General features: G+C 40.5%; 1 protein-coding gene across 1 annotated transcript in view; it reads left to right on the top strand.

Moving 5' to 3' along the window:
• The window catches only part of SMCHD1 (structural maintenance of chromosomes flexible hinge domain containing 1), a 1,770,687-nt gene that overhangs the window by 1,662,476 nt on the left and 85,298 nt on the right, over positions 1-22,913 (top strand). Inside the window, exons 41-42 of the mRNA XM_053715865.1 lie at positions 13,896-14,086; positions 14,274-14,383. Of these exons, the coding sequence (XP_053571840.1) occupies positions 13,896-14,086; positions 14,274-14,383 (301 nt within the window). The remainder of the gene's footprint in view (positions 1-13,895; positions 14,087-14,273; positions 14,384-22,913) is intronic.

Raw genomic sequence — 22,913 nt, 5'->3', positions numbered from 1 at the left:
GCGTAATAATAGGATGTTAAATCCGGCAGCCCCATCCCTCCTCCCACCTTATGTCTACTAAGGGTTTGTTTGTTTACTCTAGATCTTTGGTATTTCCATATAAAAGCTATTATGTCTTTTTGTATTTTCTGTAGTGTTGAGGTGGGTACATTTATAGGTAATGACCGAAAAAGATATAGAATTTTAGGCAGAACTGTCATCTTGACCGAAGTCAATCTGCCATATAGGGAGATATTAAGCTTGTTCCATCTGGATAGTAAATTTTTAATGTGCGTGAACAAAGGTATGTAGTTTAGTTTATATAGATGATCCAGATTGCTTGGAATGTTAATGCCCAGGTATTTCATACCCCTGTCAGACCAAGTAAAGTCAAAATTCAGTGTTAAAAGTTTTTTAGTGTGTTCTGGAAGATGTACACTAATAGCCTCACACTTATCATTATTAATCTTGTAACCCGAGATATTGGCAAATTTGCCAATAGTCGAGTATATTAGGGGGAGAGAGATCATAGGTTTAGTGACAGACAGAATAACATCATCTGCAAACAGGCTGATCTTATGTTCCTGGTCTTGTATTTTAATGCCTGTAATATCTACGTTTTGCCTGATGCTGGCTGCTAATGGTTCGATGCACAGTGCAAATAGTAGTGGTGATAAAGGGCAGCCCTGCCTGGTTCCATTAAGAATTGTTATAGATGAAGACTTATACCCAGCTATTTTAATAAAGGCAGAAGGGTTAGAATATATTGTAGAAATAGCCGCACAAAAATTTCCCGTAAAGCCCATATGTTTTAATACTAAGTCCAAATAGCCCCATCTTACACGGTCAAATGCCTTCTCTGCATCCAGGGAAAGAAACAGAGAAGGCACAGCCTGCTTGGATGAGTAATCTATGAGATCTATTACCTTCCGAATGTTATCTGGAGCCTCCCTGTTGCGAATAAATCCCACCTGGTCCTGATGGACAAGTTTTGGGAGAATATCATTTAGCCTGACTGCCAGGATTTTGGTAAACAATTTAATGTCTAAGTTAATTAACGAGATAGGTCTGTAATTTTTACAAAGTTGCTTGCATTTTCCAGGTTTAGGCAACACTGATATACGAGCCTCTAGAAGTTCCTTAGGGATCTCTCCACCTTCTAGCATATGGTTAAATATTGTAACTAAGATGGGGCTAATATCTTGCATAAGTGTTTTATAAAAAATACCCGAGTATCCATCAGGACCAGGTGCCTTTCCAATCTTTAGACTACGGATTGCTTGTTTCACTTCTTGAGTAGTTATTCGCGCGTTCAACTTATCTAAGTCTCCCTCCTCAATTTTAGGTAGTTTACAGGCCTGCAAAAAATTATTGGTATCTAAGGCTAAATCAAGTGGGTTACCTTGTGTCGGTATAGTGTATAGTTTTTGATAATATTGGGCAAAAGTATTCGCAATGATCTGCGGGTGATTAGAAACCTGTCCATTCGATGTTTGAATTTGTGGGACAGAAGTTATCCTAGATATTTCTTTTAATTTAAAAGCCAACATCTTGTCTGGTTTATTAGCTTGTATAAAATATTGAGCATCCACAAGTTTCAAGGATCTGGTTGCCTCGCTTGTCAGCAACTTATCTAGTGAATATTTTCTGTCTTTCAACAATCTGAGTGTCCTGTCATCATGTGTTAAATGATGTTGGGATTGCAGATTCTGTATATCTTGTTTTAAGTGCTCAATCTGTGCTACATAACCCCTATTCTGCTTATTGGATTCTTTTATCAAGATGCCTCTCGCAAAGGCCTTTAGTGCCCCCCATATATGCATAGGATTAGTCACTGAGTCATGGTTTGTCTCTAAAAAGTGTGCTATTTCTGTCTGAAAACTTTGTGTGAAAACTTTGTCTCTAAATAAAGTTGGATTTATTGTCCAGCTTCTGCCCCTGTAAGGGTCAATCAAGCCAGATATTCTTGTCAACACTATATTATGGTCTGACCATGTTGCAGGCAAAATATCCGAAGCCATTATCAAAGGAGTCATGATCTGGCTAAGTAGAATATAATCAATTCTAGAATACACATTGTGTACACTAGAGTAAAATGAGTAATCTCTGGTTTTCGGGTTGATGTATCTCCAGCTGTCCACCAAATTATGATCTAATAGAAAGTCATACATGAGTTTTTTAGAGTTTTGGGAAGAAGGTTTGTGTGGGATCGATGATTTATCTAATTCTGAATTAAGTACCAAATTAAAATCTCCCCCTATGATTAGCCTTGATTTCTTCCAAGTAGTAAGCAATTTACCTATCTTAGACATAAAAAGGGCTTGAGACTCATTTGGAGCATATATGTTGCCAAGAATTACATGTGAGTCATGTATTCTGCCCTTAACAATAATAAATCTGCCTGACTTATCTATTATTACCTCATCCTCTTTGAAATTTAGGTCTGAGTGGATTAAGATGGACACTCCGCATTTTTTAGATTGGCATGTGGCATGGAATTGGGTGGGGAAACCTCTATCCCAATACTTCGGGGTTTTCACTTTTGTAAAATGGGTTTCCTGTAATAAGATTATGTGGGCCTTCAGGGATTTATATGTGTCTAGAGCCTTACGTCTCTTAACATTTGAGTGTAACCCTCTAACATTGTGAGAGACTATATTTATAGACATTTCTTAGTCATGTGAAAGATGTTCTTATTACACATGTTGAAAGACTCACCAACTGCAGTACGGCTGGGTCTCCCTCCCCCGGCAAATACAGATCTATCAGCCACTTTTTGCAATGTACGTGAAGGCATAGGTTTACCTGCTTGTAGTGCACAAGTAGTCGAGGTGGAAAAACATTTGTCAATTAGTTCAAACAACAAGAAAACAAACAACAAAGAACCAGTATTGGTCATAACTAGCAATAGGAATCCTGTAAAGTTAAAGATAAAGAACAAAACATCATGAAAAATAATAAAGAACATGAAAAACAATATGAACTTCGGACATATAATATCAGCACATTAGATACATGTCTCAGAAATGTCCAACATTTGAATCATTGGAATGACCCAAATGCATGAGTGAATGAATGAATGAAAGGTGGATCTCTTTCTGACTAATCCTTACTAACTATTTAAACAATGACACACAGGAGTTCTGAGTCAGATCTCATCAATTGTGACAAGATTCTTGAGTTAACCCCCATAAGAAAAATCCAATGAGGTCTCTGACTCCCCCGTTTGGGGACATGAAAGAATACTTATAAGTTGTCTCTTTGACTCAGGTTGGGCTTTCCGAATCATGATTTCTCCTTGGAGTTTTCCCATTTTTGAGAACTGGTGTCCAGGTACGTGTCAGAGCTTTTCGCTGAGGTTTGGGAGATTGTGCTGGAGGGGGCGTTCCTCTACCGATGTGAAGTTTGTTCAAAATCGACTGTCCTTCCTCAACTGTGGCACAGGAAAAAGATGTTTTGTCTACTGTGAAGGACAATCGAAAAGGAAATCCCCATCTATATTTGATTTGGGCATTGGCTAGGGCTGCTACTATTGGTTTGAATTCTCTCCTTTTCCTCAAAGTAATAGGCGATAAATCAGCAAAAATTTGTATTTTGTGGCCTTCATAGGTGATTTCTTGAACTCCTCGGACAACTTGCATGATTCTATCTTTGATGTGATAATAATGGAGTTTTGTTATAACATCTCTGTGAGCTCCCGGAGTTGGAGGCTTGGTTAGAGCCCGATGTACTCTGTCCATAAGGAGAAATGATGTCTCCTCATCTGGCAATAACTGTTGGAAGATCTGAGTTACAGTATCAGAGAGATTGTTATATTTTTCTGGTAAATTGCGTATGCGGATGTTGGATCTGCGCGATCTGTTTTCCAGATCCTCCAGATGATCTTCCAATTTCTGTATTTGAGCTTGTTGGGAGCTTACTGTGGCCTGTAGTTCCGGGATTTCTTCTACTATTTCATCAACTTTATCTTCTATAGCCGAAGTTCTTTCACCTATGTCTGCGATATCTTGCTTTAGTTCTGATAAGGCTGATCTCATTTCCTCATGAAACATTTGTTTTATTTGCTTTAAAAGGGCCTCGTTTGAGGTATTTGACTTGGGCGGAGACGGAGAGGAATCCGCTATATCTTCAACTGGTTCCATCTGTTGAGAGGAATCTAACATAGCTAGTTTCTTTTTCTGTTGTGATTTTGATAAACACTCTTTGACTGACTGCGTACGGCTTTTCATATTGAGGGCACTGTTAGGAATGATGTATTAATAGAGAGAAGAGAGAAACAAACAGAAAAACTGAAATTTATTCTGTATAGAACCTGCTTAGTGGTTTTGTAGCTTCTGTTGCATAGAACAATACCACTTTGTTGCCAATATAGCAGCCTCACAGCCCGAAATCTTTTTTAGATATCCACCTATATTATTATCTACTCAGTCATGTCCGAAAGGTTCATCCATTAACCATTTAGTCCCACATCATGTCTTCCTCTGCAAAAACTTGCAATAGTGGGCGAATTATCTGGACTGATGGAGAGGGTCTGAATAGGGTATTGTGTGTCAGGGCCGGCTAAATATACCTCTCCTGTATTCCTTGTTGCCCAAAGGCCTTTAGGCTAGAGGATGAGAGATCAGCGAGTGGAAAAAGCCCCTGTAAGTACTGTATTACCCTATCTGTGGACCATCTGTTAGATGATCGTCATGTAGGATGGTAATTATGCTTCACTTTAGTCCAAAATATGAGAAGTTGCAAAAATAAAGCACTCAACTCCCCAGGGAAGCTGTCCTCACAGGACCATCACGGAGAGGGAATCTTGGATATGACCCACCAGTACTGGGACTGGCAGGAAAGGGGTGGGGAGAGAGTGCTAGTGTCTGCTGTAGATATTTCTCCAAAACTGTCAATCAGTAGTAGCCAAACAAAGCAGTTTCTGACCGCCTCAACTCTCCAGGACTGATTAATTCAGTGTCTCTCCTTATAGTCTCTAGATGTGTCTGCCTGATAAAGTTGGGGAGCAAAGTTGCAAATACTCTTTAAATGAAAGCCTGAGTGGGGGATGGTAGCTGTGATATTATTGTGCTGCAGCATGGAAATGCACCTAGTTCAAAAGTCTTTCTCCACACTTGTAATTAGGATGCTGTGCTGTTATTAATGGCTCTAGCTGCCTCTCTGGCCCCCTCAATATATAATGTGCCAACCCCACCTTTTCCACTCCATAAAAAATGCAAAAGGAGAGAAAAGTGGTAATGAAGAAAAAAAAAGGAAAAAAAAAAAAAAGAAGAGAAAAAGTGTCTTTAAAATGGCTAAATCACAATGGGCTTTTTCTCTTTTTCAATTGAGCAGATCTTCCTGTAATGGAAGGCCCACCTTGGGACACCTCTCCAGTTATTAAAGAGTTATGATGCAGGGTCTTGAATGTCTCTCCCCCACCCAGCTTCGGCCGAAAATGTGGATAGGCCCAGGGCCCTTTCTCTGCTTTATAAAGTGCCCCTTTCTCTTAGCTATGATGTCAATTAGCCCCACTAGTGCTTGACCACATCTGTTACACTGACCTTAGGTAGTTTGGTGATCTTTAAAGAACTTTTTGTGAGGCCTTTCGATCCGGTGCAGGCCGAAGCCGGGGGGTTTCCTGGTTTTGTTCTGGTTCTCAAAACCGGATTGAGTTCAGTTTTTCCCAATCTTAAAAAAGGCTCCTTGTATTGATAATCCTCTGCTTGGGGATGTTGCTCCTTATCCTTTTAAGGCTTTATTAGGTCTCAAAAAGCACTTTTTATCAGTTTAATGGAGTATATAACACAGAGCTCTCCACAAGTGCTGCTGCTTCATTAGCTGGCTAGCTCCTCCCCTCATAAATTCTGTTATTTTAAAGATCTCACCTGTGGTATATGATGTGAAAGTAGAAGCCTTGTGAGATATGTACTTGCACATCCCACAGTGTTTTCTACAACACCTAGATATTTTATTAGTGGGAATGCTTATATTCATTAAGTTAGTACAACGACCACTATTCTCCTGGTATTTGTCCCTGACTACCTTACTGGGAGCTAAGGCAGTTTTTAAAGTAGGAGCTCTTCTAAAGACCACTTACGGTTTTTTACCTATTATTTTCATAAGAGTAGGGTCATTGGTCAAAACTGGCCAATGTTTGTTGAGAATCTTGGTAATGGCATGATGGTTGGAGTTGTATTTGGTAATAAATAGTGGTGGATTGGATTCTTTAAATGTTTGATGTCTCAGCTTTTTGGTAAAGTAACTACACCTGTCTTCGTTCCTAACTTTTGTGATTTCACTATCTATTAGATCTTGTGGATAACCTTTCTCAATGAATCTCGCCCCAATGACTTGAGCTTGTATATCATAATCCTCTAGTCTTGAATAATTCCTTCTAATTCTTCTAAATTGTCCATATGGGACATTCATCTTCCAGCATTTGTAATGGTTACTCTCAAAATGGAGAAAACTATTACAATCAACAGTTTTAAAGAAAGTTTTGGAAGATAATCTCCCATCAGGAGTCCTCCCCAAGATAAGGTCTAAAAATTCGATTTCATCTCGTTTGATATTATGTGTAAAAGATATCCCATATGTATTGCTTGCTGAGGTGTGGAGGTTGCCTGTTGTTTTTTTGTGGGGCTGTTGCTCTGTTTATATTTAAAGGGACAGTCAACACCAGAATTTTTGTTTTAAAAGATAGATAATCCCTGAATTACCAATTCCCCAGTTTTGCATAACCAACACAGTTATAATTATACACGTTTTACCTCTCTAATTACCTTGTATCTAAGCCTCAGCAGACTGCCCCCTTATTTTAGTTCTTTTGACAGACTTGCATTTTAGCCAATCAGAGCTGTCTCCATGGTAAATTCACGTGCATGAACTCAATGTTATCTATATGAAACACGTGAACTAATGCCCTCTAGTGGTGAAAAACTATCAAAATGCATTTAGATTAGAGGCGACCTTCAAGGTATAAGAAATTAGCATATGAACCTCCTAGGTTTAGCTTTCAACTAAGAATACCAATAGAACAAAGCAAACTTGGTGATAAAAGTAAATTGGAAAGTTGTTTAAAATTACATGCCCTATTTGAAACATGAAATTTTTTTTTTTTTACTTGACTGTCCCTTTAAGTTCCTGTCTGAATTTCAGGGACTATAACGTTTGTGTCTCTTTGCATTAATTTTGTGAAAAAGTGTTGCTGCAAGATTTATTGTGCAGTTTAAGGATTTTCTAGTTTAAAAAAAAAAGTTTGTTTAAAATTTAAAGGGACAGTAACGTGTTTTTTTTTTTGTTTCATTAAAATTCTGATTTAAACTTAGAATTTTTTATTGATTAAGGATTTTTCCTTTGGAATAAGATGGACCAAGAGGCCCTGCTAGCTGTTGCTTGTTCTCTATGTTTAAATACTAATGTTGAGCCTCCTATCCCTTTTTGTTCCTCTTGTATTGAGAGAACATTACATTACAAGGATAGACTTTTTGATTCTGAGCCTTCATTGTCTAGTGCGGATGTTGTTCTGGAGTCTCCTGTTCAGGCTAATCCACAGCTTTCTCCTCATAGTCCCAATCTTCTGCAGTGCCCTGTGTTTCGTCTCAGTTTGGTTTTTCCTTGCAGGATATGGCTACCCATATATCCTCGGCAGTATCTGAGGCTTTGTCTGCTTTTCCTATGTTACAGGGGAAGCGCAATAGGAAGTATAAGGTTTCTGAGTCTGTTGCAATTGTGTCTAGTGTTTCTTCTCATATGTCTGAGGAGGAAGATACTTAAGTAGCATCTGAGGGTGAGATTTCAGTTTCTGATAGTGTGAATCCTTCTTCTGAACCTGAGGTTGTTTCCTTTAGGTTTAAGCTGGAGCTCCTCCGTTTGTTACTCAAGGAAGTTTTGGCTACCTTGGATGACTCTGAGGCGTCAGTCATGGTTATTCCTAAGAAATCTAGTAAACTTAATAAATTTTTTGATGTCCCTTCCTCGGTGGAAGTTTTTCCTATACCAGATCGTTTTTCAGATATTATGGCACGAGAATGGGAGAAGCCTGGGATTCCTTTTTCCCCTTCTCCAATTTTTAGGAAGATGTTTCCTATTGCTGATTCTATTAAGGAATCTTGGCAGATGGTTCCTAAGGGGGAGGGAGCAGCTTCTACTCTGACCAAGAGAACCACTATTCCTATTGAGGATAGCTGATCCTTTAAATATCCTATGGATAAGAAGTTGGAAGCTTTGCTTAAAAAGATTTATGTTCACCAGGGGTATCAATGGCAACTGGCTGCATGTATTGCTACGGTCACTATTGCGGCAGCATATTGGTTTGATGCATTGTCTGATTCTATTCAGCAAGATACTCCTCTTGAAGAAATTCTAGATAGAATCAAGGCTTTGAAGTTGGCTAATTCCTTTATTTCAGATGCTTCTCTACAGGTCATCAAGTTGGGAGCTAAAATTTCTGGTCTGCGGAGGTGTCCTCTAAGTCTAAGCTTTTGTCTATTCCTTACAAGGGTAAGACCTTGTTTGGGCCAGGTTTGGCTGATATTATTTCTGATATTACGGGAGGGAAGGGGCATTCTCTTACTCAGGATAAAAGAAATAAACAGAAGGGTCGGCAGAGTAATTTTTGTTCCTTTCGTAACTTCTCTGGTAAATCTTCCTCTTCATCCTCCAAGTGGGAACAGTCCAAGCTATCTTGGAAGTGAAATCAGTCTTGGAATAAGGGGAAGCAGTCCAGGAAGCATGTTGCTGACTCAAAATCAGCATGAAGGGTCTGCCCCCGATCTGGGAATGGATCTTCTGGGGGGCAGACTCTCTTTCTTCGCTCAAGCTTGGGTTCGAGATGTTCAGGATCCCTGGGTGGTAGATATAGTGTCCCAGGGTTATAAGGTTATCTGTAAACAAGATAAAAGGAGAGGCGTTCTTGCTTTGTGTTCAGAATCTTTCTGACATGGGAGTGATAGTTCCGGTTCAGGAACAGGGTTTGGTTTTTATTCCAATCTCTTTGTCGTTCTCAAAAAGGAGGGAACTTTCAGACCTATTTTAGATCTCAAGAGTGTAAACAAGTTTCTCAGGGTTTTCATCTTTCAAGATGGAAACTATTTGTTCCATTCTTCCTTTGGTTCAGGAAGGTCAGTTCATGACCAGAGTGGATCTAAAGGATGCGTATCTGCATATTCCCATTCACAGGGATCATCACAGGTTCCTAAGATTTGCATTTCTAGACAATCCCTTTCAGTTTGTAGCTCTTCCTTTTGGTCTGGCAACAGCTCCCAGAATTTTTTTAAAGGTCCTGGGAGCATTGTTGGCGGTGTTTCAATTGAAAGGTGTTGCAAACTCCCACGAGGAGTTGTTGTTGTCTTTTCTTCGCTCCCACGGTTGAAAGGTGAATTTAAGAAAAAGTTTCTTAATTCCAACTACAAGAGTGGTATTTTTGGGGACCATTATAGATTCTCTAGAGATGAAAATGTTTCTGACAGAAGCAAGATAGTCAAAGATTTTCAATACGTGTCTTGCTCTTCAGTCCCTTCCTCGGCCATCAGTGGCTCAGTGCATGGAGGTTATTGGTCTGATGGTCTCAGTCATGGAAATCATTCCGTTTGTTCGGTTCCATCTCAGACTTCTGCAGTTATGCTTGCTCAGGCAGTGGAACGGGGATTATGCAGATCTATCTCCAAAGATTGTTCTAGATCAGATGTCCAGAGATTCTCTTCCATGTTGGTTGTCTCAGGATCTTCTCTCTCAGGGAACTTGCTTTTCCAGACCTGCCTGGGTGATTGTAACCACGGATGGCAGTTTACTGGGCTGGGGTGCTGTCTGGGGTTCATTAAGGGCTCAGGATCTATGGACTCGGGAGGAGTTGGTTCTTCCAATACATTTTTTGGAACTGAGAGCAATTTTCAATGCTTTTCTAGCCTGGCCTCAGCTAGCTTCAACCCAGTTTATCAGGTTTCAGTTGGACAACATAACGTCATTGGCTTACATCAATCATCAGGGAGGAACTCTGAGTTCCTTGGCCATGAGAGAGGTAGCCAAGATTTTTCAGTGGGCAGAGATTCACAACTGTTGTCTGTCTGCTATCCACATTCCAGGGGTGGACAATTGGGAAGCGTATTTTTATCTGGGGGAGTGGGAACTTCATCCAGAGGTATTTTCCAGCTTAATTCTCAGTTGGGGGCAGCCGGAGTTAGATCTCATGGCATCTCGTCAGAATGCCAAGCTCCCGAGGTACGGGTCGAGGTCAAAGGATCCTCAGGCTATTCTGATAGATGCTCTGGCAGTTCCTTGGACTTTCAGTCTTGCATATGTGTTCCCTCCGTTTGCTCTTCTTCCTCGGGTCATTACACGGGTCAAACAAGAGAGAGCATCAGTGATTCTCATTGCTCCGACTTGGCCTCACAGAATCTGGTTTGCAGATCTGGTGGATATGTTTTCCCTTCCACCTTGGCGTCTTCCATTAAGGAAGGACCTGCTTCTGCAGGGTCCCATCCTTCATCCAAATCTCGTTTCTCTGAAGCTGACTGCTTGGAGAATGAACGCTTGATTCTTTCTAAGCGTGGTTTTTCTGAGTCAGTCATTGAGACTATGATTCAGGCTCGTAAGCCTGTAACTAGGAAGATTTATTATAAGATTTGGCGTAAATATTTGTATTGGTGTGAATCCAAAGGCTACTTGTGGAGTAGAGTTAGGATTCCTAGGATTTTGTCTTTTCTCCAGGAAGGTTTGGAGAAAAAGGTTTATTTGCTAGTACCCTGAAGGGTCAAATTTCTGCTTTATCTATTTTATTGCACAAGCGCCTGGTGGATGTGCCAGATGTTCGTTCTTTTTGTCAGACCTTGGTTAGAATTCGGCCTGTGTTTAAGTCTACTACTCCACCTTGGAGTCTTAATTTGGTTCTTAGAGTCCTACAACAGGCTCCGTTTGAACCTATGCATTCTTTGGATATTAAGATGTTATCTTGGAAGGTTTTGTTTCTGGTGGCTATTTCTTCGGCTCAAAGAGTTTCGAAGCTTTCAGCCTTACAGTATGAATCACCTTTTCTTATTTTTCATACTGATAAGGTAGTTCTGGGTACTGCCTTGGGTTTTCTTCCCAAGGTTGTTTCTGATAAGAATATTAATCAAGAGATTGTTGTTCCTTCTTTGTGTCCTAATCCTTCTTCTCCTAAGGAGTGTTTGTTGCACAACCTGGCTGTGGTTCGTGCATTGAAATATTATTTGCAGGCGACTATGGATTTTCGCCAGTCTTCTTCTTTATTTGTTGTCTTTTCTGGGAAGCGTAAGGGTAAGAAAGCTATGGCTACTTCTCTTTCTTGTTGGTTGAGGAGTGTTATTCGCTTGGCATATGAGACTGCTGGTCAGCAGCCTCCTGAAAGAATCACGGCTCATTCCACGAGGGTTGTTTCATCTTCTTGGTCTTTCAAAAATGGAGCTTCTGTAGATCAGCTTTGCAAGGCTGCGTCTTGGTCATCTTTGCATACTTTTTCTAAATTTTACAAATTTTATACTTTTTCTTCAGCACAGGCTTCTTTTGGGAGAAAGGTTCTTCAAGCAGTGGTGCTTTCTGTTTAGGTTAACTGTCTTGTCCCTCCCTTATCATCCGTGTCCTTTAGCTTGGGTATTGGTTCCCAACAGTAATTAAGATGATCCGTGGACTCTCTGTGTCATTAGAAAGAAAACATTTATTCTTACCTGATAAATTTATTTATTTCTTGACACGGTGAGTCCACAGCCCGCCCTGTTTTTCAGACAGTTTGCTTTACTATAAACTTAAGGCACCTCTGCTCCTTAGATTACTTCCTTTTTCCTTTCTCTTTGGTCGAATGACTGGGGATTGTGGGTAGGTGGAGTGGTATTTAACAGCTTTTGCTGTGGTGCTCTTTGCCTCCTCCTGCTGGTCAGGAGTGATATTCCCAACAGTAATTAAGATGATCCGTGGACTCACCGTGTCAAGAAAGAAAGAAATTTATCAGGTAAGAATAAATTATGTTTTTTTTATTCAAATATCTTAATACCAAAGTGTTTTGGCTTATCTTGGATCTCAAAACATTGAACAAATTCCTGAAAAGAATGAGATTATCTGTGCTTTAAAAGATGCTCACTTTCATATTCCCATCCACAAGGTTAATGTCAAGTTTATGGAATTATGACGACAAACAATTGTGATATTTTAAAAAAAAAAAAATAATACAAGCAATTATAAGAGGATACACTTGTACTTGGGTCTTCAGTTTCACTTCACAAAGAGGATAGTAGAGAATAGTGCAGTTCAATCTTAACAAAACATTCAGTAACAGGACGCCTCAAAGGGGAGAGAGAGAAAAATATAGTGCAATCCTGTTGGATATTTCACTTTGAGTACCTTCTATTTGGTTTAATCACTTGTATTTTGAGCTTTATGCTGGTTCCTCCCTATTACATCTCCTCTGTGTTTGTTTTGCACCAAATCTCCTGTATTTCACCCGGAAGTTTGATGACATCACTTCCGGTACCGTTAAAGCTTACATCACTTCCTGTTTTTGCTAAGAGCGCCATATTGGTAGTAGTCCTTATTAGGCACCATTTTTGTAGTTACATCATCGGATGGGGATTATTAAGGAGGTATAACTTAATTTTTCACATTACCAATATAAAAATAATGTAAAAAGATAATGTATACCATAATCTCTAACTCCTTAAGGACCAGCAACTGCTTTTGTTTGCCCTCTAACCTGACATGTGTAAGAAGCCGAACTTACAATTTTGTGCGCGCAATAACCTATTCCCCCATAGAGGTCAATGGAGCAAAATCGCGGGGAGGGAAAATAAGACTACTCAAACGCACACCCGATTTGCATACTTTCAAGTGTGCTAACCCAACATGAAAATATGAATTTTTCACATTCTATTGTTCACATAGCAGAATATGTTTTATTTATTCATAAATACATATTTCTATATATTTTTGATGGTATTTTGGTATAAAATATATTTATATACACACACACATATATATATTTATATATATATATATATATATATACACATGATTATATATAGGTATAGATACAGTATATACAGATATATATAGGAATATATATTTAGAAATACATAGAAAATATTCTGCTATGTGCAGAACATTGGAATGTAAAGTATTTACAGTAAATACACAACATAACACTTTATTAAATATAAATATTGCATAAATATCTTTTTGCATGTGTTCATCTACTTAATTGCAAAGGGCTCTAATGCACTTATATAGGTCTATATATATATATATATATATATATATATGTGTGTGTGTGTGTGTGTCTGTACATGTGTATTTATATGTTTATGTGTATATATGTTTGCCAATACATATATACACATAAACAAATATAAATATGTACACGTATATAGACGTATACATACATATACATCTTTAAACATGTATATATGTATGTATCTCAATGTTAAAGCCTTTTGCCTGCCTTTTTATTTTAAAACACCTGAGACCTCATATCCTTGAGCCTTTATAACATTTTTTTGCTATACTTTTTATTATATGGTGTTATGAATGTAACTGTACTTTGTAATGTATTTTTTATGTGTTTTGTGACACATTTTTGTTTTCCGAAACAGTTTACCAGAGCTTATACGATGCGTTCAAACAATCGCGTTTACTTTCAACGTGTTATACGAGCTGAAAACCTGATGCTCATAAGTAGTCGAGATAAACCCCTTATCATTAGTGCATAACTGTTAATGCGGTGCTCGTAATCTGGCCCTGCATGTTTTACAAATGGTACCATACTATATTCTCTCATGCTAATTGTAACTATTCAAATGTATGCATTTGAGTGCAGTAATTCTTCACTTTGATACATTTTAGAAATGTTTTGAGCGATAAAAAAGATAAATATCTATACAAAAGATACTGCCTAAAATGTTTACTTCTTTGTTTTTACTTTACATGTTTAGATTGCTCACTTAGCTCAAATAGAAGATGATGAAGCTGCAAAAGTTGTTTCATGGCACTTGGCTAGTGATATGGACTGTGTGGTAACATTAACAACAGATGCTGCTCGTCAGATCTTTAATGAGTCTCAGGGTCGTCAGCAAGTTCTACCTCTGGACTCCATTTATCGGAAAAATCTTCCAACTTGGGGAAGGTAATATATGATCCTGAATTTAAATAGTTTAATTCAACCAACTAGTAAATAATAGTTTTGTAAGCTGCTTAGATTTTTTTTTTGTAAGGTTTACTTAGATTAACACTTAAATTGATGTTACTTTTAGGTACTGATGTTAATCACTGTTTATGAACTTAAGTGAAATAAATTACATTCTTCTCTTTAGGCCATTACCACACATACGCAATGGAACAAGCTGCTTTAAACCACTGGGTAATCCAGTATTTGCTAGAGATCTTCTTGTCTTACCAGATAATGCAGAAAATTGTCAAATAGGTAAAGTATGTCACTATTGTGGTATGACACCTTCTGTTATTTCTCACAAACAAATATATACAGTATTTAAGGGTATTAGTTTTATTGTGTTCAAAGATTAAACACAAACATTTTTATTTTTTTATTTGTTACTATTATTTCCCTATGTATCAAGTTGTTAATTAGGGCTGTGCAAGTAATCATATGAGGCTATGCAATATCGCAATCTCATGAGGCTTGAATTTTTTTGCTTAAAAAGTCCGAAACATCTTCCTTCACGTCACATCAGTCACACAAACACTACAGCCCAGCAGAAGCACTGATCACTCCTCCAGGCTGGAATACCAGGAAGTTTCACTTCAGTGTCACAGCATGTAACGCTACCTCCACCATTTTACTTGCCTTGTGGCAAGGTGGCAACTATTTGACAGATATAAAACTCATCTATAAGGGGGAGCTCTGATCAGCAATTTAAGAGAAAAGTCAACAAAGTAACTTTTCAACTTAGTATCAAAGTCCTCCAATAAGAAGCAAATCAAATAATTTGAAGAGAAAGACAGCCCAGGCAGCTCCATGATCTTTAGTCTCGTCAGACCACCAGGGTAATTCCTACAATAACAGCAAACACATTGGGGTGCCACATGGTATAATATCTTCTCAAAAAAGAAAATAGAGAGGCGCACCCAACTGAGACAGAACAAAAGCTAGAAAAACGTCTGTGCTTGTTCACAAGGCTAGTGCCACTCAGGGTGCAGTCAATTTTAGCACGCTATGCCTTTCACGGAGAAAAATAATCCTGTAGCATATCAGTCTGACCCTGCCCAATGACTATCCAGCGCAGAAATACCAGGCAATTCGCTGAACAAGAGAAAACAAACAACCCCAGAACAAGCAGGAAAGTTTTTCTAGCTTTTGTTTTGTCTCCTTTGAGTGTGTCAATAATATATTCTCAACCAGCAGACAATGATATTAATATAAAGATCTCACTCACAAAATTATATCACTGCCAGTTGCTTAATGCGCAAGCTAGGACTTCTCAGACACTCAGCTCGACTGTTCACTTAGGTCTTCCTCAATTCACAATCAGGTGTTGTTGGAAGATTCCACAGCAGCTCGGATATTCACAGTTTCCTTGCCAACCCAACACCTGCTTTACTGTGGAGAAACAAACATTCCTCTCTCCAGGTGCAGCGAGAGTAGTGGAGTAATACTCGAGATATAGAATAATGTAAAAAAAAATTGTTTTTAAAAAAAGTGTTTCTTGTTTTCCTCAGGCTTTCTGTAATCTTTTTACTCTTCAATACAAATTGCAAAGGGAACAAGCCACTGTTTTGAACAGTTAAAATCACTTTTGAGCCCAAAATGTATGTTTTAAAAAATATTTTAATGATATCAAAATTGCAATTGAAATATTTTTCATATCGCACACCTTTACTGTGGATACTATTTTAAGCCCTTACTGTACAAGGCTAGCTCAGCAGTTTGTGCTTATGTTCTCAGCCAACTCAGAGGTGGTATAATTAAATCATCCTGGACTGATTATGATTTACAGACCCTGTTCTCAACCAACCAATTGAGCCTGGGGGAAATACAGCCAGACAGGATCCATGGCTGTAAATATTGGCTACTCACAGCTTCATAAATAGGTCCATAAACTTAAAATAAAACAAAATATATATTAAAGGGATATAAAACCCCAAAATTTTCTTTTGCGATGTAGATATTTATATTATATTTGTTTCATTCTTTTATTATCCTTTAATGAATTAGCAGCAATGCACTACTGGGAGTTATCTGAACACGATACAAACTCAATGACAAGAGGCATATATGTATAGCCACAATTCAGCAGCTTGCTGCAAGCTTCTAAGCCTACCTAGGTACATGTGCGTCCGCAGGGAGGGGCAAGGCGTGGCAGATGCCCCCCTCTGGAATTTTGCCTCTTGCATTTAAGCATAATAAGCAGCCATTCCGGGTTGTATCCAGGCTGGTATTTAATAGACACATTGTTTCAATACTCGGAGGGGGGAACACAGAAGCAAAGCATAGTGAGACTTTTGCAAGAACATGAGGTCACTCCAGAGCTGTAAAAAAAAAATCAGCAATAAATTAGCCTTTCAAGACAGCTCTAATTGCCTCTATGCTGCAACATGGGATGTTCAGTGGTCAAGATACCTGCTCCCTTAACACACAGCACACTGTGAAAGTGAGGGAGTCTGTCTTCTGCATGCTGAGCAGCAGCAGCTAACCACATATTTCCATCTAAAGGGGAGGAGAGTCCACGGCTTCATTCATTACTTTTGGGAAATAAGAACCTGGCCACCAGGAGGAGACAAAGACACCCCAGCCAAAGGCTTAAATACCTCCCCCATTCCCCTCATCCCCCAGTCATTCTTTGCCTTTTGACACAGGAGGATGGCAGCGAAGATTAGGAGTAGTCTCTTATGGAGGGTAGTACTCTTCGGAATGGGATTGCAGTTTTAAGTAGTCCTGTCAGCATCTCAGTGAGAGCCTGGATGAAAGAGTCCGGAGATGCAGGGAGAGTCTTTCTGTGAAACAATTCCGACTCATATTAACAGCTCCACAAGCAATCAGCGGTGACGATTTTCGCTGCCTGCTTTCTGCACTCAAGTCCATGTCAGGTGCGATGCTTCTACCTGTCACACTTGAAGGGCTGTGTTCCTATTCCATGGCATTGATTCTGGTAAGATAGTTTCATTTTTTTATACATAATGATAACACAGAAGACGGTCACATTGTGGCGCCTTTTATCTTATGGAATCAAGGGTTAATATTCCTAGTGAGGGGATTATTGAACAGGGGGGTTTATACATAATATTGTTTATTGTGTGATTGCTGCGTTATGTACAAGATGTAGCTCTGGCAATGGTGGAACTTCAGAGTGACTTCTGGGAGTATTTGTACGGCCAATTTTGGCGCTTTTTCTCCTTAGTGCAGGGGCAGTCCTGCGAGGCATCCCAGGTGACCAGGTGTGAGTTTTCACTTCCTCTGTTGATCAGCGGCATAGGAGACAAAGCGGTTTCTGTTGTCCGGGTCATAGGAGGTTGTGAGTGCCCCGGCCATTGGAGGTATAAAGGTGCCTTTTTTTTTTAAGCTAGTCTAGTCCATAATAAAAGCACAAGCTATGGAGGAATCTAACACGTTTGAGGGAACTCCCTCTTTAACCAAGTCTAATTACTGTGTGTTCTTGTAGATCTGCCTGCTCAACTATGTTCCACATGCCTTGATAAAGTTGCGACATCTAAAACTAAAGGGATCTCTAGTACTACTGAGCGGTCCACCTCTGAGGGCTCCCCGTCCCGGGAGGTGCATTCCCTGCTTTCATCTCCGAGTACACATGCAGTGCCCCAGGGTACAACCATTACTCCTCCGGGAGAGATTTGTTGGCCGTTAGATTTTGCGGATCAACTGCAAACGGCAGTATCGAAAGTGATCCATGCCTTACCACGTTCTGCTAAGCGCAAGCATAGGATGTATCATGGCGGCCCGGCCCAGGGGTTGTCTACGCCTATGGAAATATAGGCGTTATACGATGGCGAGACCCGCTCCGACTCTTCGGAGGAGTCTCCTTCTGGGTTGGAGTCTGTGTCATCTCATCCTCCGGCTGCGGAGGAGCGTGACATTAGGTTTAGGATGGAGAATTTGCGCTTTTTGCTGAAGCAAGTGCTTGCTACTCTGGAGGTTCCGGAACCGAAGCTTCTGGAGCAACCTTTGATTCCTAAGCTTGATAAGCTATACGAGGACAGGGTGATGCCTCAGACCTTCCCGGTTCCTGTTAAGATGGCTAATTTCTCCAACATAGGTGTGTCCGGTCCACGGCGTCATCCTTACTTGTGGGATATTCTCTTCCCCAACAGGAAATGGCAAAGAGCCCAGCAAAGCTGGTCACATGATCCCTCCTAGGCTCCGCCTTCCCCAGTCATTCTCTTTGCCGTTGTACAGGCAACATCTCCAAGGAGATGGCTTAGAGTTTTTTAGTGTTTAACTGTAGTTTTTATTATTCAATCAAGAGTTTGTTATTTTAAAATAGTGCTGGTATGTACTATTTACTCTGAAACAGAAAAGAGATGAAGATTTCTGTTTGTAAGAGGAAAATGATTTTAGCAACCGTTACTAAAATCGATGGCTGTTTCCACACAGGACTGTTGAGAGGAATTAACTTCAGTTGGGGGAACAGTGAGCAGACTTTTGCTGCTTGAGGTATGACACATTCTAACAAGACGATGTAATGCTGGAAGCTGTCATTTTCCCTATGGGATCCGGTAAGCCATTTTTATTACAGAAAGAAAAAAAGGGCTTCACAAGGGCTTTTTAAGACTGTAGACATTTTCTGGGCTAAATCGATTTATATATAAACATATTTTATACTCCATAGCCTTGAGGAATTATTTTAATCTTGGGAATTATGTAAAATAACCGGCAGGCACTGTATTGGACACCTTATTCTCTAGGGGCTTTCCCTAATCATAGGCAGAGTCTCATTTTCGCGCCTCTATTGCGCACTTGTTTTTGAGAAGCATGACATGCAGATGCATGTGTGAGGAGCTCTGATACATAGAAAAGACTTTCTGAAGGCGTCATTTGGTATCGTATTCCCCTTTGGGCTTGGTTGGGTCTCAGCACAGCAGATACCAGGGACTGTAAAGGGGTTAAATATAAAAACGGCTCCGGTTCCGTTATTTTAAGGGTTAAAGCTTCCAAATTTGGTGTGCAATACTTTTAAGGCTTTAAGACACTGTGGTGAAATTTTGGTGAATTTTGAACAATTCCTTCATACTTTTTCGCAATTGCAGTAATAAAGTGTGTTCAGTTTAAAATTTAAAGTGACAGTAACGGTTTATTTTAAAACGTTTTTTGTACTTTGTTATCAAGTTTTTGCCTGTTTAACATGTCTGAACTACCAGATAGACTGTGTTCTGAATGTGGGGAAGCCAAGGTTCCTTCTCATTTAAATAGATGTGATTTATGTGACACAAAATTTAGAGAAAATGATGCCCAAGATGATTCCTCAAGTGAGGGGAGTAAGCATGGTACTGCATCATCCCCTCCTTCGTCTACGCCAGTCTTGCCCACACAGGAGGCCCCTAGTACATCTAGCGCGCCAATACTCCTTACTATGCAACAATTAACGGCTGTAATGGATAATTCTATCAAAAACATTTTAGCCAAAATGCCCACTTATCAGCGAAAGCGCGACTGCTCTGTTTTAGAAAATACTGAAGAGCATGAGGACGCTGATGATATTGGTTCTGAAGGGCCCCTACACCAGTCTGAGGGGGCCAGGGAGGTTTTGTCTGAGGGAGAAATTTCAGATTCAGGGAAAATTTCTCAACAAGCTGAACCTGATGTGATTACATTTAAATTTAAATTGGAACATCTCCGCGCTCTGCTTAAGGAGGTGTTATCCACTCTGGATGATTGTGAGAATTTGGTCATTCCAGAGAAACTATGTAAAATGGACAAGTTCCTAGAGGTCCCGGGGCCCCCCGAAGCTTTTCCTATACCCAAGCGGGTGGCGGACATTGTAAATAAAGAATGGGAAAGGCCCGGTATACCTTTCGTCCCTCCCCCCATATTTAAAAAATTGTTTCCTATGGTCGACCCCAGAAAGGACTTATGGCAGACAGTCCCCAAGGTCGAGGGGGCGGTTTCTACTCTAAACAAACGCACCACTATACCCATAGAAGATAGTTGTGTTTTCAAAGATCCTATGGATAAAAAATTAGAAGGTTTGCTTAAAAAGATGTTTGTTCAGCAAGGTTACCTTCTACAACCAATTTCATGCATTGTTCCTGTCACTACAGCAGCGTGTTTCTGGTTCGATGAGCTAGAAAAGGCGCTCAATAATAATTCTTCTTCTTATGAGGAGATTATGGACAGAATTCATGCTCTCAAATTGGCTAATTCTTTCACCCTAGACGCCACTTTGCAATTGGCTAGGTTAGCGGCGAAAAATTCTGGTTTTGCTATTGTGGCGCGCAGAGAGCTTTGGTTAAAATCTTGGTCAGCGGATGCGTCTTCCAAGAACAAATTGCTTAACATTCCTTTCAAGGGGAAAACGCTGTTTGGCCCTGACTTGAAAGAGATTATCTCTGATATCACTGGGGGCAAGGGCCACGCCCTTCCTCAGGATAGGTCTTTCAAGGCCAAAAATAAACCTAATTTTCGTCCCTTTCGCAGAAACGGACCAGCCCCAAGTGCTACGTCCTCTAAGCAAGAGGGTAATACTTCTCAAGCCAAGCCAGCCTGGAGACCAATGCAAGGCTGGAACAAAGGAAAGCAGGCCAAGAAACCTGCCACTGCTACCAAGACAGCATGAGATGTTGGCCCCCGATCCGGGACCGGATCTGGTGGGGGGCAGACTCTCTCTCTTCGCTCAGGCTTGGGCAAGAGATGTTCTGGATCATTGGGCACTAGAAATAGTCTCCCAAGGTCATCTTCTGGAATTCAAGGGGCTTCCCCCAAGGGGGAGGTTCCACAGGTCTCAATTGTCTTCAGACCACATAAAAAGACAGGCATTCTTACATTGTGTAGAAGACCTGTTAAAAATGGGAGTGATTCATCCTGTTCCTTTAGGAGAACAAGGGATGGGGTTCTACTCCAATCTGTTCGTAGTTCCCAAAAAAGAGGGAACATTCAGACCAATCTTAGATCTCAAGATCCTAAACAAGTTTCTCAAGGTTCCATCGTTCAAAATGGAAACCATTCGAACAATTCTTCCTTCCATCCAGGAAGGTCAATTCATGACCACGGTGGATTTAAAGGATGCGTATCTACATATTCCTATCCACAAGGAACATCATCGGTTCCTAAGGTTCGCATTCCTGGACAAGCATTACCAGTTTGTGGCACTTCCGTTCGGATTAGCCACTGCTCCAAGGATTTTCACAAAGGTACTAGGGTCCCTTCTAGCGGTGCTAAGACCAAGGGGCATTGCAGTAGTACCTTACTTGGACGACATTCTGATTCAAGCGTCGTCCCTTCCTCAAGCAAAGGCTCACACGGACATTGTCCTGGCCTTTCTCAGATCTCACGGGTGGAAAGTGAACGTAGAAAAAAGTTCTCTATCTCCGTCAACAAGGGTTCCCTTCTTGGGAACAATAATAGACTCCTTAGAAATGAGGATTTTTCTGACAGAGGCCAGAAAATCAAAACTTCTAAACTCTTGTCAAATACTTCATTCTGTTCCTCTTCCTTCCATAGCGCAGTGCATGGAAGTAATAGGTTTGATGGTAGCGGCAATGGACATAGTTCCTTTTGCGCGAATTCATCTAAGACCATTACAACTGTGCATGCTCAGTCAGTGGAATGGGGACTATACAGACTTGTCTCCGACGATACAAGTAGATCAGAGGACCAGAGATTCACTCCGTTGGTGGCTGTCCCTGGACAACCTGTCACAGGGGATGAGTTTCCGCAGACCAGAGTGGGTCATTGTCACGACCGACGCCAGTCTGGTGGGCTGGGGCGCGGTCTGGGGACCCCTGAAAGCTCAGGGTCTTTGGTCTCGGTAAGAATCTCTTCTCCCGATAAATATTCTGGAACTGAGAGCGATATTCAATGCTCTCAAGGCTTGGCCTCAGCTAGCAAAGGCCAAGTTCATACGGTTTCAATCAGACAACATGACGACTGTTGCGTACATCAACCATCAGGGGGGAACAAGGAGTTCCCTGGCGATGGAAGAAGTGACCAAAATCATTCAATGGGCGGAGACTCACTCCTGCCACTTGTCTGCAATCCACATCCCAGGAGTGGAAAATTGGGAAGCGGATTTTCTGAGTCGTCAGACATTTCATCCGGGGGAGTGGGAACTCCATCCGGAAATCTTTGCCCAAATTACTCAATTGTGGGGCATTCCAGACATGGATCTGATGGCCTCTCGTCAGAACTTCAAGGTTCCTTGCTACGGGTCCAGATCCAGGGATCCCAAGGCGACTCTAGTAGATGCACTAGTAGCACCTTGGACCTTCAAACTAGCTTATGTATTCCCGCCGTTTCCTCTCATCCCCAGGCTGGTAGCCAGGATCAATCAGGAGAGGGCATCGGTGATCTTGATAGCTCCTGCGTGGCCACGCAGGACTTGGTATGCAGACCTGGTGAATATGTCATCGGCTCCACCATGGAAGCTACCTTTGAGACGAGACCTTCTTGTTCAAGGTCCGTTCGAACATCCGAATCTGGTCTCACTCCAACTGACTGCTTGGAGATTGAACGCTTGATCTTATCAAAGCGAGGGTTCTCAGATTCTGTCATTGATACTCTTGTTCAGGCCAGAAAGCCTGTAACTAGAAAAATTTACCACAAAATATGGAAAAAATATATCTGTTGGTGTGAATCTAAAGGATTCCCTTGGGACAAGGTAAAAATTCCTAAGATTCTATCCTTTCTTCAAGAAGGTTTGGAGAAAGGATTATCTGCAAGTTCCTTGAAGGGACAGATTTCTGCCTTGTCTGTGTTACTTCACAAAAAGCTGGCAGCTGTGCCAGATGTTCAAGCCTTTGTTCAGGCTCTGGTTAGAATCAAGCCTGTT

The sequence above is a fragment of the Bombina bombina genome, chromosome 5 (assembly GCF_027579735.1).
Source record: "Bombina bombina isolate aBomBom1 chromosome 5, aBomBom1.pri, whole genome shotgun sequence".
Taxonomy (NCBI): domain Eukaryota; kingdom Metazoa; phylum Chordata; class Amphibia; order Anura; family Bombinatoridae; genus Bombina; species Bombina bombina.
This window is presented reverse-complemented; position numbering and strand designations above follow the sequence as displayed.